At 34.9% G+C, this 13,919-nt stretch overlaps 1 protein-coding gene across 4 annotated transcripts in view; it reads right to left on the bottom strand.

The window, feature by feature from the left end:
- The window catches only part of LOC145683839 (bile acid-sensitive ion channel-like), a 216,300-nt gene extending 202,616 nt beyond the window's left edge, over positions 1-13,684 (bottom strand). Inside the window, exons 1-2 of one of the 4 annotated variants that reach the window (XR_014131195.1) lie at positions 13,176-13,655; positions 9,794-9,859 (exon numbers count right to left, since the gene is read on the bottom strand). Coding sequence is in view for 2 of the 4 variants with exons in the window: in XM_081755434.1 (XP_081611560.1) it covers positions 13,176-13,249 (74 nt within the window). In the remaining 2 variants the exon portion in view is untranslated. Of the gene's footprint in view, positions 1-9,793; positions 9,860-13,175 lie in introns of all 4 variants that reach the window. The other 3 variants (XR_014131194.1, XM_081755434.1, XM_081755435.1) reach the window with 3 other exon arrangements.
- Between the last annotated feature and the right edge of the window lie 235 nt (positions 13,685-13,919).

The raw sequence follows: 13,919 nt of genomic DNA, 5'->3' as shown, positions 1-13,919 counted from the left end.
CCTTTCTGGTCGTAATGTGCTTTTTTTTTTTTTTTTAATCGGTGAACGTTACATTATTGATTTAAAGTTGACAAAAAGGCAAACTTGTTGGTCTACCTCGTTAAAGACCAATATACCCCAGTCCCATTTCGAATCAGAACAGATCAAATAAAAGACTAATCGATGAGCATTTTACTTCAGAATAATCCCCAATTTACAGACAGAAGCAATAAAATTGTATATCAATATCTGAGAAATAATATTTAATTTTAAGCACTGTAACTAATTTAATTTTAAGCACTATATTTTATTTAATTTCGAATGCTGACACACTCCAACTTGGCAAAAATTAAAACATAATTTGGCAATATTTTGTTTGAGATTTGGATGCCAAAATAATTGCATGAAAAATTTCAAAATATCGTCCCTTTAAAATTTTCTTTAAAACTGTAATTTACAAAATTTTTAACTGATTTGAACCAAATTTTCCCCAAAATATGATTAAAATGTTTCAGTGTGAAAATCAGTGACCTGTCAAAAATTTAAAATAAGGGCCGTTTTAAAATTTCAAAAATTCAAAATTTTTGCAACTATCAACTGACAGAAACCAAAGTTAGAACGAAAATAAAGTATTAGCAATGCCTTAGTTGAGCGTGAACATCAGCATGATACAATAAATAAAATTGGCGTTTTTTAATTTTTTTTTTTTTTTTGGAAATTAGTTGTCTCTTGCGGCCCTGCGACAAAAGGTGTATGGATATTCTTCATCAGGAGAGAGAGAGAGAGAGAGCAATCGATTAGAATTCCTTTTTTTTTTTTTTTTTGGCTTTGGGGAGAGAACATCAGAGACAAATTCTTCCTTTCTTAAGATCTGTCCTAAAATAAAATTATCCGCAATTGTAATTCTTGTTAGACGAGTGTCAGACTGTTCTTTTCTTGCCCCTGTGTGGAATTTATTTGTCTGTAACTATGGATGGAAATCAATAGCATCTTAAGACAATAGACAGTAGCACCTCGAGCAAAATTGATAAATAAAAAAACAAAGAGACAAACAAGTTTCTGCTTCGTAAAACAAGTTCTGAGACAATCTATGAACCTCAAACGCCGTTATTTAACTATTAACAGATCTTTTCTTTCTTTTTCGAGAAAAATAACAAAAAAAAAAAAAAATGGCCTTTAAACATTTTTCCTATCTTTTATGCTTTTCAAGATATTGACATTTCTAGTTTTTCTTTCAAACTGAAATCCTCGTTTTTAGATATTTTCGGGATGAAAGGATATATCCAGTTTCCTTAACTTTTTAAAGATAATCAATATTGGCATTGCACATTTCTTCTTTCAAACTTTTGGAACTGTTGGCATTTAAAAAAAATTGAATCCCGCCTTTCTTAACTTCTTTCGTATTTTTTTTTTTTTCTTTTGAAAAACGAGATAGCAAAAATATGTTTTCTTAAGCTCCTGAAACTGTCGAGTAATTGCTGGCATTAAACATTTTTCTCCGAAAAGAGGACCCCTTTTGGAGTTACTGGCACAATATGTCAACTTTAACTTACATTGTTTTTAACCTTTACCGCTTTTTTTCGGGGGGGGGGGGGGGAGTCCTTCGGAAAGAACCGAGAATGCCATGTCCGCTTTTCTCAAGATCCCCGAGAATCCCTAAAACTGTTGAATGTGTAAGTCTAGACACTTTCTTCCATTAGCACTTTCAAAACCATCGTTCATATATTTCATTTAAGCAGGCTGCTAGAAGTCTTTACATTTTAAAGATTTTCCTGTGTTACAGGATTATTTTTATGTTTTTTCTTAACTGATCTAAATTCCATGTAAATTAGATTTTCACGAGTTCAGCAGCTCAGTAACGTTGTCTCTTAAAATAGTTAACCTCCCATTGATAAAGGTTTTACTTTAGCTAGCTATACAGAAACAAGGAGGGGGGGTGTACAATTGATTTAATTAAATTTATAAATTCTGTAAATAAAAATAGCTTTTCTTACCTGCTTGCTGCACAATGGACAAAAGATTATTCTTCCATCGTATGTTAGATCTGGAAATTCTTGCAACCACTGGCGAATCAAGGTACTTTTTGAAGACTTCTCCTTTGGCATTGTTGCGTATGATACAAAACTTCTTTTTAAGAATCCTCAAGATCTGTGACTGGGCTGTAAGCCGTTGAGTCCAATTGTTCATGCGTTGTAGAGACGATGTATCGTTCTTGAACTACGTGTTTAAGATAAATCACTGCACTGACCCGAAAATGATACATGGATGGATACTCCAGTCAACTGAACCGCGTCACTTCATGAATCGTTTCTGTTCGTGGACTTTGGTTTTTCCCAAATATTGAAAGCGAAGACCCGAAGAGATTCTTGCTTCAATAGAGCTGTGTGTTGATTTGTGAATGTGTGTGTGTAAACTATTGTCCAAATTCCAGAGAGCTGAACGGATCACAGAAGAGCTGAAGTGAGCCGCTACAGAAGAGAAAAGGTGGAATAGTTCCAAGAATGCAGAACGGCAGGGAGGGGAATATTGGTTACTGCGATATGCACTTAGCAATAGCTTTGGTTTTGCCCCTGGGGAAAGAGAGACAGACAGAAAGAGTTAGAGATCTTTCAGTACAGTGTCTGCAGGATGCAAAGGGATGGTTTGTCTTTGTCTTTCACAAATGGGCTTGACCTTGAGCAGAAATAGCTCAACTTTTAGAAACAATTTTTTACATACAACCACCCTCTGCGTTTCACTTCTTCATACGAGTTAGACTAAAATTAGCCTCGACAAACACACTCACTCTGCCTTCAGATTTGTCAATTAAATTTCACTCAACACTAAAAAAAAAGTTTATTTAAAAAATACAGGAATTTTGTATTTTTTGCAGTTTTAGGCATTTTTAGGCCAAAACGGCCAAAATAGGCGCTAAACTCCATTTTAGGCATTTTTAGGGCACTTATAAAGTGTTTTAATAGGCTTAATTCCTCATGATTCGTAAAGATCCGAAGTATTTTTTACTTCCTATAAAGGGAACAAAATAGGCATTTGCCTTAAAATCCGAAGTCTAGTGATCACCAAAACAAGGCCAAGAGCAGGATTACTATGCAATTCGTCTTGCATATCCAATCTTTATCTTGTTCTTGTATCGATGTTCTTGGGCTTGGTGAAATAAAATGAAATATTCACTTTAAGGTCCCTCGATTCTGCACCGAGGCTAAGGGATACGGTGACCATGAGAAATGAATGAAATGGTGGAATGAAGAAAGTGGGAGGAAACAGAACCCCGAGAAAACCCACTACACGGCGTTTCTCCACCACAAAGCCTACTTAGCACAAGCTCGGATCGAACCATGGACACCATGCACCAGAGATGAACTCTCTACCACTGAGCCACCGCAGCCCTGCTTGGGCTTGGTCGTCCATATCCAATCTTTTCTTTAGCCTTGCTTAACACGTTAGCTGCCATGTGGGTCCGATCGGACCTACTGGAGTGATCTAAGAAAATGTTCTTGTAGGTCCGATCGGACCCACAATTTCTAATTCGTCGAATTGACGTTAGAGTACTTGTATTGTTAAATCCTCTCTCTACTGTTATTGAACTGTAGTGTTTTTATTATACATGTAGGTTTTGGCCTTTGATATTAATTATTAACGCCGCTAGGGGCGCTAAATACTAACTAACAAGCATTTGTTGCTTTTGTAGACCCGATCGGACCTATGTTTTGCTTTTTCAGTGACATGTTAAAAAGTTTAACAATAGATTCATTATTTATTCTAATTTATTTTCACAAGATGTCAGTGTCCCTGTCATTTGCTGAATTTTCAGAAAAGTCTAGATCACTACACTGCTATTACTAATGAGATCGAGTTCTGCGCATATTTCTTCGTTTTTCATTGCACAAAGATATTACTTATTAGCACTAAAAGCAAGATTAATATATCCACACTTCTCACTTCTGCACGTGTAGTAATAAACAAATAACTTTCTAACAGAGTTGCCAGTTCAACTGTAATTTATCCCCTTGCCAGTGGCGTAGCAGCTGCCCCCGCAACCCCCGCAGTGCGGGGGGCCCTGACGTATAGGGGGCCCCGAAGTCTTGCGATGAATAAAGATTTAAAGAAGTAGAACTTCAATCTTACTTCTATCGGCTTTACAACTAGGGCCCTTTCTCTATACTTTGCGGGGGGGGGGGCGCAAAATTGTGCTACGCCACTGCCCCTTGCCCATAAACAAAATATACACTTGTAGGTCCGATCGGATCCCCAACTTTTATGCACGCGGATTCACTATCATGCCTTAGATTATGTTTCAATATTAATATTATGTTTAAAAAATATGAACAATACAAGAATAATGTAAGTGAGTACGCTTGGCACTCTACCGGTGAACAACAAAATTCACCCTTGGCACCAACGTGTTAAACAACTTCTAGTTTTGTTCTAAATCCAGACTCCATATTGGCGTAGATATTAATATTACAGTCGATTGGTAAAATAAATCTTCCATATTTACAAATTAAAGTACACACAAGTACAAAAATAAGCATTTACCATAAAAACACTAGCTGCAAGTGTTCAAAATAGATTTATGGTTTCTATAAAAGCAATTGAAAATTGCTATTTTTAATTAAGCAGCTAATGAAAAACAGCAGCTTTCGACTCCAGCCAAGTTTAAGCTCAACCTAAACTCAGTTGACCAAAGTGAGCTGACCCGACTGACCCGACCCGATAACCAGACCCGAGCTGACCCGATTGACCCGACCCGAATAACCCGACCCAAGCTGACCCGATTGACCCGACCTGACAACCCGACCCGAATAACCCGACCCGACAACCCGACCCGAGTAGCCTGACCCGACAACCCGACCCGAGTAGCCTGACCCGACAACCCGACCCGAGCTGACCCGACTGACCCGACCCGATTCGGATCGGGTCGGGTCACGGGTCGGGTCGGGTTGAGAGCACTATAAGAGACTTACTGTAATGTTGAAGCTCTGGATGGAACGAAGTGAATCCGAAATGGTGGAAGCCGAATGAATGATTGTTGAATGATTCGGAATGATTCCGAATGAATGATCCTTGGTTTATAAAATCTGTCTTTTTATACTCGTAAATGTCCTTATTTGTTACAGCTAGTTGGCACTATATTTTTGAATCTTAAACCAGTTAAATAAAAGTTTTCTGATAAATATTATTGTTATGTATACAAATATAAAATGTTGGTTATTCTTTCTTTTTTTTTTTTCAGTTTTGGAAAATCCATGTATTTGCCCAACAGAACGTTACCAAATATTTTGTTTTTAACTTTTCTTGCAAACAATAAATCAGATCATAGATGTACATATTGAGGTCAGCTAGGTGTTATGTTATAGTTTGTTGTGGGAAAGTTTATTTTCCAGTTTATACAACCTTGGCTTCATGTTATTCTTATTTTTGGATGCTTTGATTATTCTCTCACCTTCCACGTACCAAATATTTGCACTAAAAATATTATTTTAATTGTCCATTCTGTTTCATGTTAGACCTAATAAAAAAAAAACTTTATACACTATTAAGCAATAATTCATTTATTATGTAATACATTAACCTAGATGCTGCAAAAGAACATTAAACTCCAACAAACGAACACAAAACCTCATTAATATCACAAATCATCATTAAGATATTCATAAATTGATACAATTACGTTTTCTTTTTCTTTTATCGCAGTTCTTAATACTACCTCCCCGGTATATAATGTCCTATTTTCTGTTATGCTCTGCGACTAAATAACTGAATCTTATACAGTTAAGAAAAATGAAATGTTATAGTTCAATTTTACGACGCACCGTTATGACGTGTAGGCTATTAGAGACGGTAGTGATGAGTATGAATGAAAAATGGTAAAATGAAGAAAACGGGAGAACTTCTAGAAATCCCACGCATACGGTGCTTGCCTACCACAAAGCTCATATAGTCCTTTTGGTAATTCTAACTCGTTTCTAATATCCGCAGCAGCCTTTCAGTAGAGATAACACACAATAAATAGAACTTATGTGCCAAGAAGCATGAAATAAAGTAATAATTATAACATTACATTATATTTGGCCCATGCTTCTAGCAGCTGCTAATAGACTCTTGCCTACTGAATTCTGTACAAACTGTACGTCATCTGTTCAAGGAAATATACGAGTAAATTCGAAATAAAATGCTGTTAGTAACTATTGAAATTTATGTACAGTACAAAGTTCAAGCTTCTGAAACATGTCTCAGGTCACCATGTACTCTCAAATGATGAAGGATTGACTGTATTCTATCGTCAAGTCCTATATACATTACTTTTCTTCTGCGGATCCAGGACCGACTTCTGGGGGGGGGGGGGGGTTGTCGTACTGCTACTTTTAAGGGCTCCAAACTTTGGGATGGGTTTTATTTATATATATAAAATAAGAAAGTTTCCTCTTCTTGGGAAGCGATCGCCCCTCCCCTGGATCCGCCCCTGCTTCTGAGTAATTAAGTATCATTCTCCTTCAATCAAATATAGTACCATACGCTGAATATTTTTGCGTAACTGCGGAAAGGTAACAAATCAAGCCGTTTCTGAAGCAATTGATCATGAATAACCTATAACCACAGTGTGCAAGTGAAAACGAGGTCCACAGTTTGTAGCAAAGCCCACAGTGACTCCTATGAAGGTTGTGCAGTGTGTTTGGTGGGATTGAAAGGACATTGTGCATTAAAGTTGCTGCCGCCGCGCCGGGCAGAACAATTGCCTCGGAAATGTACTATGACAATGAACATTTGTTTTCTGATTAAAAGTTGCAACTTTACAATACTATCGTGTAGAACTACTCCTCAATATAACACATACTAAAAATCTAAGAAAAATATTTCATTGTTACGAAGATACGAGCCTTTCAATAACAAAAATTTCCTGCTTACGTCACGGCAACAGAAACAAGATGTTTAGGTGTGACAGGATGTTTAGGGTTTAAAAATGGCATGTTAACAAAACTTATGCTGCTAGTTTAAAATACACTAAACATAACCTGCAATGTTTTATCATTACAAATATTTTATATGTATGTCAGCAGGAATAATTTTTATTATTATTATTATTATCAGACCAGAAATATTACAGGTCTACCTACTTCATCAACTCAAAAATAAATCACACGCAAATTAAAAATATCTATAACACCATATGATACAAACATAGCTTTTGTTTATTTTGAAAACTTAGCTCCAAGTGCTCTGAAACTTCATGTTTTATTGGCGCTTTATATTTCTCCCACTCCTAATTCTGCACATTGGTAACTTGTTGGCATACCTATAATAAATGTAGTTAATTTCCATGCTATTATGCTACTGCTAGAAATATGGCATTTTCTGTACCAAAAAGCCCTTAATGTTTTTTTTTTTTTTTTTTTTTTTTTTTTTGATACGTGTCCCACTACATCCTTTATATAGTTTTTACCATTTATTGCGCAAAGTCGCTTTTCTTTCTTACTATATTTCCACAAGAAATATGCTTTCATGGTCACTGCGAAGGTTTGGAGTTTAAAAAAACTATACCAAACAGAGCCAGACAGATGGTTAGGCGGCCAAAACAGCAGTCCTCGAAAATTTTCCTTTGACCCATACACAAGTCCTCCAAACCAGGTATCATAATAATCCAAACGCAATGTGACATATGGGTCTACATATTTTGGATTTAAATTATCTAGACACCATTGCTACCTGGCACTTGGAATATTTTGAGCCTGAACAAGAAAAATATTAACAGATATTTCATTCTGTATTCTACCAACTCATTATATATTACATGCGTTATTACTTTGAGACTTGAACTGTTTTTCCTTTCAACAGCCTCACACGAAGTAGTGTTCTGAGCATGCAACACATTTATATATTTTTTTCTGTCGTCAGCCCTAAGTGGGAATAATATTTGGTATATGGTGGTACACTTTCGAAAGATTAGATTGTCGCAGTATTGCATTCTGTTCGTTATCTGAGCTCCCTCCCCCCCGTAAAAAACATTATAAAGGCAAATATCAGAAAAGTTCGGCCCTATGTTAAGTTTCGTTAGTGCAGGTTGATTTCCCATATATTGCATCACTGACTATTCACTGACAGAATATTGTGTATATTACTCATCATGTCATATGACAAACATATATGATTAGGGAACACGATGGATCAGTGGCGGAAGGCAGGCTCACCTCTTGAGGGAGGGGTTCTGGTTCCATCCGAGGTCATGTGAGTTTGTCGTGGAGAACTTCGTGTCAGTGAGTTTTCTCACGATTCTGACGTTTCCGCTCATATGACCATTCTACCAATATTATAATCTGACGTTAATCATCCATTTCTCTTAGCCTACAGAGCATAAACATTGGACGTGAAACTAGAAATTTCAGTTCATCTCACTCAGTAATCAGCCATTATAACCAATTCGTTACCATTACTGTGATATCATATTTGTTTATCTGTTGATTTAAATATCAACTCGAGTGTTCAAAATACTTTAGTAGATCTGTAAATGTTCACATGAACTAATATAAACAGTTTACGAGTATATTTCATTAGCTAAAAAGAGAGAGAGAGAGCGAACGACGGTAAGCGCGAAAATGTTATGAGCAAATTATATTACTAATGTAAAAAATAATTCGATAATAAGTACTGGAGAATTCTCCGAAATCCCATGGACATGATTATCATCTTCAGTTTCATCTTAAGTTTATGCGTCCTAGTATTTGATTCAGTAGAAAATTTAGAATATTGTTTCCTTGGGAAAATATTTTCTCATGGGTAAATTTCCACGGGTTCTCATCTGAACGTAGTAGTATCGAATCTATAGCGAACTTGCACACTAGAAATCAGCACTGTACTATCAAATAACTGTCCTTTAACATCGTTGATTTTATCTTAAGAATGAATACAGTTCGTTTCGTAAGCTCTGTTGGCAGCTCAAACATGAGGACATTAATTAGTGTATTAGCTCAGACTCCAAACAATATCCATTTGAGTAAAGATAGTAAAAAAAAAAAAAAAAAAAAAAAAAACTGATACCTTTCACTTTAGCGTTCCACTTATGCCCTTTACACTAAGAGAGTCGATGCTTAGAGCAAGTGAATAATGATGGAGGAATTGGTGGAATGAAAGTGTAGGAGGAAAGGCAATATCCTGAGAAAATTCACGTCAAATGTTTTCCACCACAAACTTACTTGACCGAAGATCGAACTTGCGAAGCCACGCACCAAAGATAAGAAGCATTCTAACACTGACAAGAGAACATCTTATATTAATAGTAGCTTTGCCCAATCAAATAATGTGCAATCGATAGAGGAGTGAAAAAAATGAGAAATCCAAAGTTTTACGAGCCGATACCCAGAAACACAGGAGATACAGAGGAAAGAAGAATCTAGAATCATGTGAAGATAGCAATGCAAAAGATAAACTTACACAGAAAGAACTTCAAAATGATTAAAGTATTCAAAATGGCATTTGCACAACAGTATAGCAAGCAAATATTGTACCTACAGACATGCTCAATAATATCATATGTAATGCAGTGTTGCCAACTGAGCACAAAATGAAGATTTGTTAAATGGCACGGAACACAAACTATAACATGTAGAAAATCAAATTATGAAGAGAACCATGCTATGTTTAATGATTAAACACTATAGTGGTAGTTACACTACTGTGCATTTAGCTTACAGTTTCAACAGTAATTAGTATAGAAATTGGTATGTTAGTAATTTGTATGTATTTTTCACGTATTTGTATTTATATTCTGTACTTATCATGTTAGAATGTTAGTGTAGCAAGGTAGTAAGCTCAAACATACCTATCATGTATATATCTTCCTTTAAATTTCAGTGTCCGGAATCGTCAACCTACTGTCCGGATTCACCTGTCCAAATTTGCAAATCAAAGATTTTGTCAACTTTCAGAAAATATTTTTTTTTATTTCTTAACATGGCATTCCAGGAAAATTATTCCAGTTGTACATGCATACCAACATAACACTAAATAATATGACGAAGTATTTTATATTTTCGTTTAGCGAGGTAGTAGTAAAAGAAAAAAACATCAGAACTGTCCGGGTTCACCCAAACTTACCCAATTAGATCTTGTTGTATACTCCTGCAAATTAGTATACTGTAACCTTATTCCTAGATATTCGAATATATTAAATTAATTGAGTATAAACAAATACTTCACTTTTCAAAGAAACCTTAAGTTACGAGTATGTGACCTTCTTCTCTTTGTTCTTTAAGCAAAATCGTAGGCACTTGAAAAACATGCATCGTATTTTTCTTTAAGGCGTTTCCATACTGATTGACACAGTTTATCCTGAACCGACAGATGAAGTACAAACATGGCGGACGTTGTTTTAAGCACAAGAGTAACAATCCGAGATTTAATAACAAAATTTAAGTAGTTAAGTTCAACACATGAGCGAAAGGAAGTGCTTGCTGTAATCAATTAGCTCCAAAGTATTAATATTTTACAACTGCACAAAAAGAAAAAAATCAGTGGAAATCCCCATTAGCAAGAGTGCACCTAGAAATTTAAACGAAAAGATCGCAAATGTTCATCCAAAAGAGTGTTATATACCACACTAACAACACGAGACTGCATACATCTTTAAAGATAAGTCAGAAATGAAGAGAATTTGACAAAACTTTCAATGTTTACACCATATATTCCAGGCTTGACGCCGTAAGACTACCAGAGACTGTTTGTTCTGGTCTCTGGATAATTCCCTGAATGATGTTAAGTTAGTTTCAACAAATGTCTGTGAAAACTACACACAGAGCCCGAAGTACATGATATGGCATAAAAATATATGTCAAACCTGTCCGTAATAGGGCACACACACATGTCGTAATGATACCAAACACACTGCCAACAACGTGAATAATACTGTCGCTAAACACACTGCAAGAAGACGCTAGAAATATTACTTTTAGTGGAAATAATACTAGTTTAGTCACTAGGCAACATTTAAAAAGTGCTAAATTTCTTTTCTAACAATGATAAATGAACCAATTGTTTTTGATAAAAATATCCTTAAAAATTTCTAGATCAAAGTGCTACATTGGCAACACTGATAATAAAAGGCAAACGACAACCGCCTCACGTTTCCGCTCATGTATATACATTTTTAACGTACAAGTATATCATCTCAAACATTGCCCCAGTGATCCAAACATAATATACTAATCCCTCAAAACTAATGAAAACAAGGCAATAGATCATTTTGACATGCTATAGTTGCTCACATTTTTATGTTCATAGCGGACAAATCCGTAATGTCAAAAAATCGACATATTTCCTTTGTCCACCATTAGAAGGCAATTCATTTGTACACATTAAAATATGTCCAAATTTGAAGACATGCATTTTTCAGTCGTTTTGATTCGTTTCGGGCTCTGTGTGCATGTGCCTCAATTTTTGACCAGAAACCACAGAAATTCTATAATGGTTGGGTTATGGTGTTGCCAGAGAAACAATAGATCATCAAAGAAAATGTTTTTATATGTAATTACATAATTTTATTTTCAAATCACAATAAATCTGTTCCTAATTTCCACCACCAAAGTCACAATATTTTTTAGCCAACCAGACACGAAAAGTAAATATTAGATTTTTAAGTTTGGAATAAACGTGTGTTATCTTATTGATTTTTAGGTTCCAACTGCTTAGAAACTTCGAAAGAATGATTATGGTGAGTACTTTACAAAGTATGCACGATGACTAAACGAAAATAAAGAGATAGAACTATTGACACTATTTTGTTGACCCTAAAAGAAACGTAAATTTTACAGCTCGTTGAGAATAACACTATCCACGGCTTTGGATTGGGTATTGTGATAAAAGAAATACTGACGAAAGCTTCAACATGCACTGCATATTTTAAACTATAATGTGTTACAGTGTCGGATATCTACCATATCTTTCATCAAACACTATATAGACGCTATCTCGTTGAGAAAGTTAAAAAATAAATACCTTCTAACTTTTAAAACTGAAACGATCTATAAAATTAATTAAGTTGATTTTTTTTTTCAATTTATTATCTCAAAGTCAAATCTTAAAACTAATATTTCTAATTCTAAATAAAATCTACATCTACCCCTCCTATTACAAGGTTATTTTGTTCATAGAAATTATCGCATAACAAGAAAACTTGTAGTGTGTGATCAATCGTACAGGCTGACTGTAAAATTACCGTTCAATTTTCTCACTACCTTTTTGTTGTTGTTGTTGTTGCTAAAATTGCGTTCTAGTAAAAGTGACACTGCGTATCACGATGGATACATGTGTATATGTATATATTTTATTTTATAAAGGCACATACAGAAGTTGGGTAGGATTTAATTCTTTGAGGAGAAAAAGGAGACTGATATTTTGAGTGGAACATACGTACTATTTTTTAAGAGACATTATTTAAGTGTTATGCTTTTGAAAAGAGATGCTTATACCATCTATTGGGAAATATGAAACAAAAAAAAAAAACTTGCATGGTTTGCGTTTCTAGCCATCAGCCACAAAGCGTACGAGAGATATAAGCAAAGGTGGTTAGTGTAAATGACCACCGACTTAAAATGACCCGTAAGTGACCACCTCTTTACTTCTTAAAATCATCAATTTTAACCCCGAACTATAGGCCTTAGTGAAGATTAAACGAAAACACTCCAACAGGGGTGACTTTTGAGTTTTAATTTTGGGTAGGCCTGCTCCCTCGTTTATGGATACATTGATGGATTAATGACAGTAGGAAATTACTTTTACAGTAGTGTTGATGCTATTTGTTAAATAATTATCTACCATTAATATAAATAATGGAAAATGTATTTACTCTTTATTATATCTTTTAGCGTTTATATATTTTTCAAAATATTTGGGTAGACCCGTGCCTACCCGGTCTACCTGCTAAAACCGCCACTATACTCCAAATTTAATCCAAGTCGAATAAATTTTGCCAAAGTTATCATGAAAATAGAAGTAGACAAGGCACATGAAATATATTTTGAGTCGATATCTTCCTTAAACCCACTTCAAATAATAAGTACGCTTGGACAACGTCAGTACTAATACTACTACTGATACTACCACCACCACCACCACCAATAATAATAATAATAATAATAATAATAATAATAATAATAATAATAATAATAATAATAATAATAATAATAATAATAATAATAATAACTTACAAGTCCCCATTACAGCAATGCATGGAATTACATTTTTCATCCATGTGAATTCGTGCTTCCTGAGAAGGAATCATTAATTTTGAATATGCACTGTTATTGCAATACGAAGAATAATTATAAATGTTTTCAGTTGTTTTTGCTTGGACAGATCATTACAAAACACATGCTTACAAATTTTACTGGACGAAAACATAAAACTACTGAAGGAAACAGATATCCTTGGGTCATTTTGATTACTCATCTTTGCACTTTCAGTCACAATCAACACGTAATCACCAAAAGTTTCCACATGGAAGATAAGGTCACTGATTATCGCAACTCAATAACAACAACTGCTGTTTTCCTCTTAAAATTTTCTAAACTATGCATAAGATGACTCAGCATCCCAATTATATTGCAGCTATTGTATTTGGAACAGAATTTATTCTCGATAATGTACTATAAGAAGTACGTGTGTCGTTGTTAGGACTATATGTGTTACTGTTAGGATCATGTGTGTTACTGTTAGAACTATATTTGTCACTGTTAGGACCATTGTGTCCTGTTAGGAATATATGCCACTGTTAGGGACATGTGTGTCACTGTTAGGACTTTAAGTGTCACTGTTAGGTAGTGTTGCGTGCGACAAAATTTCACCAGTCTTGTAAGCAACACCAGCTTATCCATGTTTTAGATCTCAAACACTTTATTACTGTTACATGATTCATACCACATAAACTAGGAATTGATAAAGTGATTGTAGAA

The sequence above is a fragment of the Thermobia domestica genome, chromosome 4 (genome assembly GCF_964235325.1).
Source record: "Thermobia domestica chromosome 4, izTheDome1.hap1.1, whole genome shotgun sequence".
In the NCBI taxonomy this organism is placed as follows: Eukaryota; Metazoa; Arthropoda; class Insecta; order Zygentoma; family Lepismatidae; genus Thermobia; species Thermobia domestica.
Note: the sequence above shows the minus strand (reverse complement) of the source record. Positions and strands in the feature narration are given on the sequence as shown.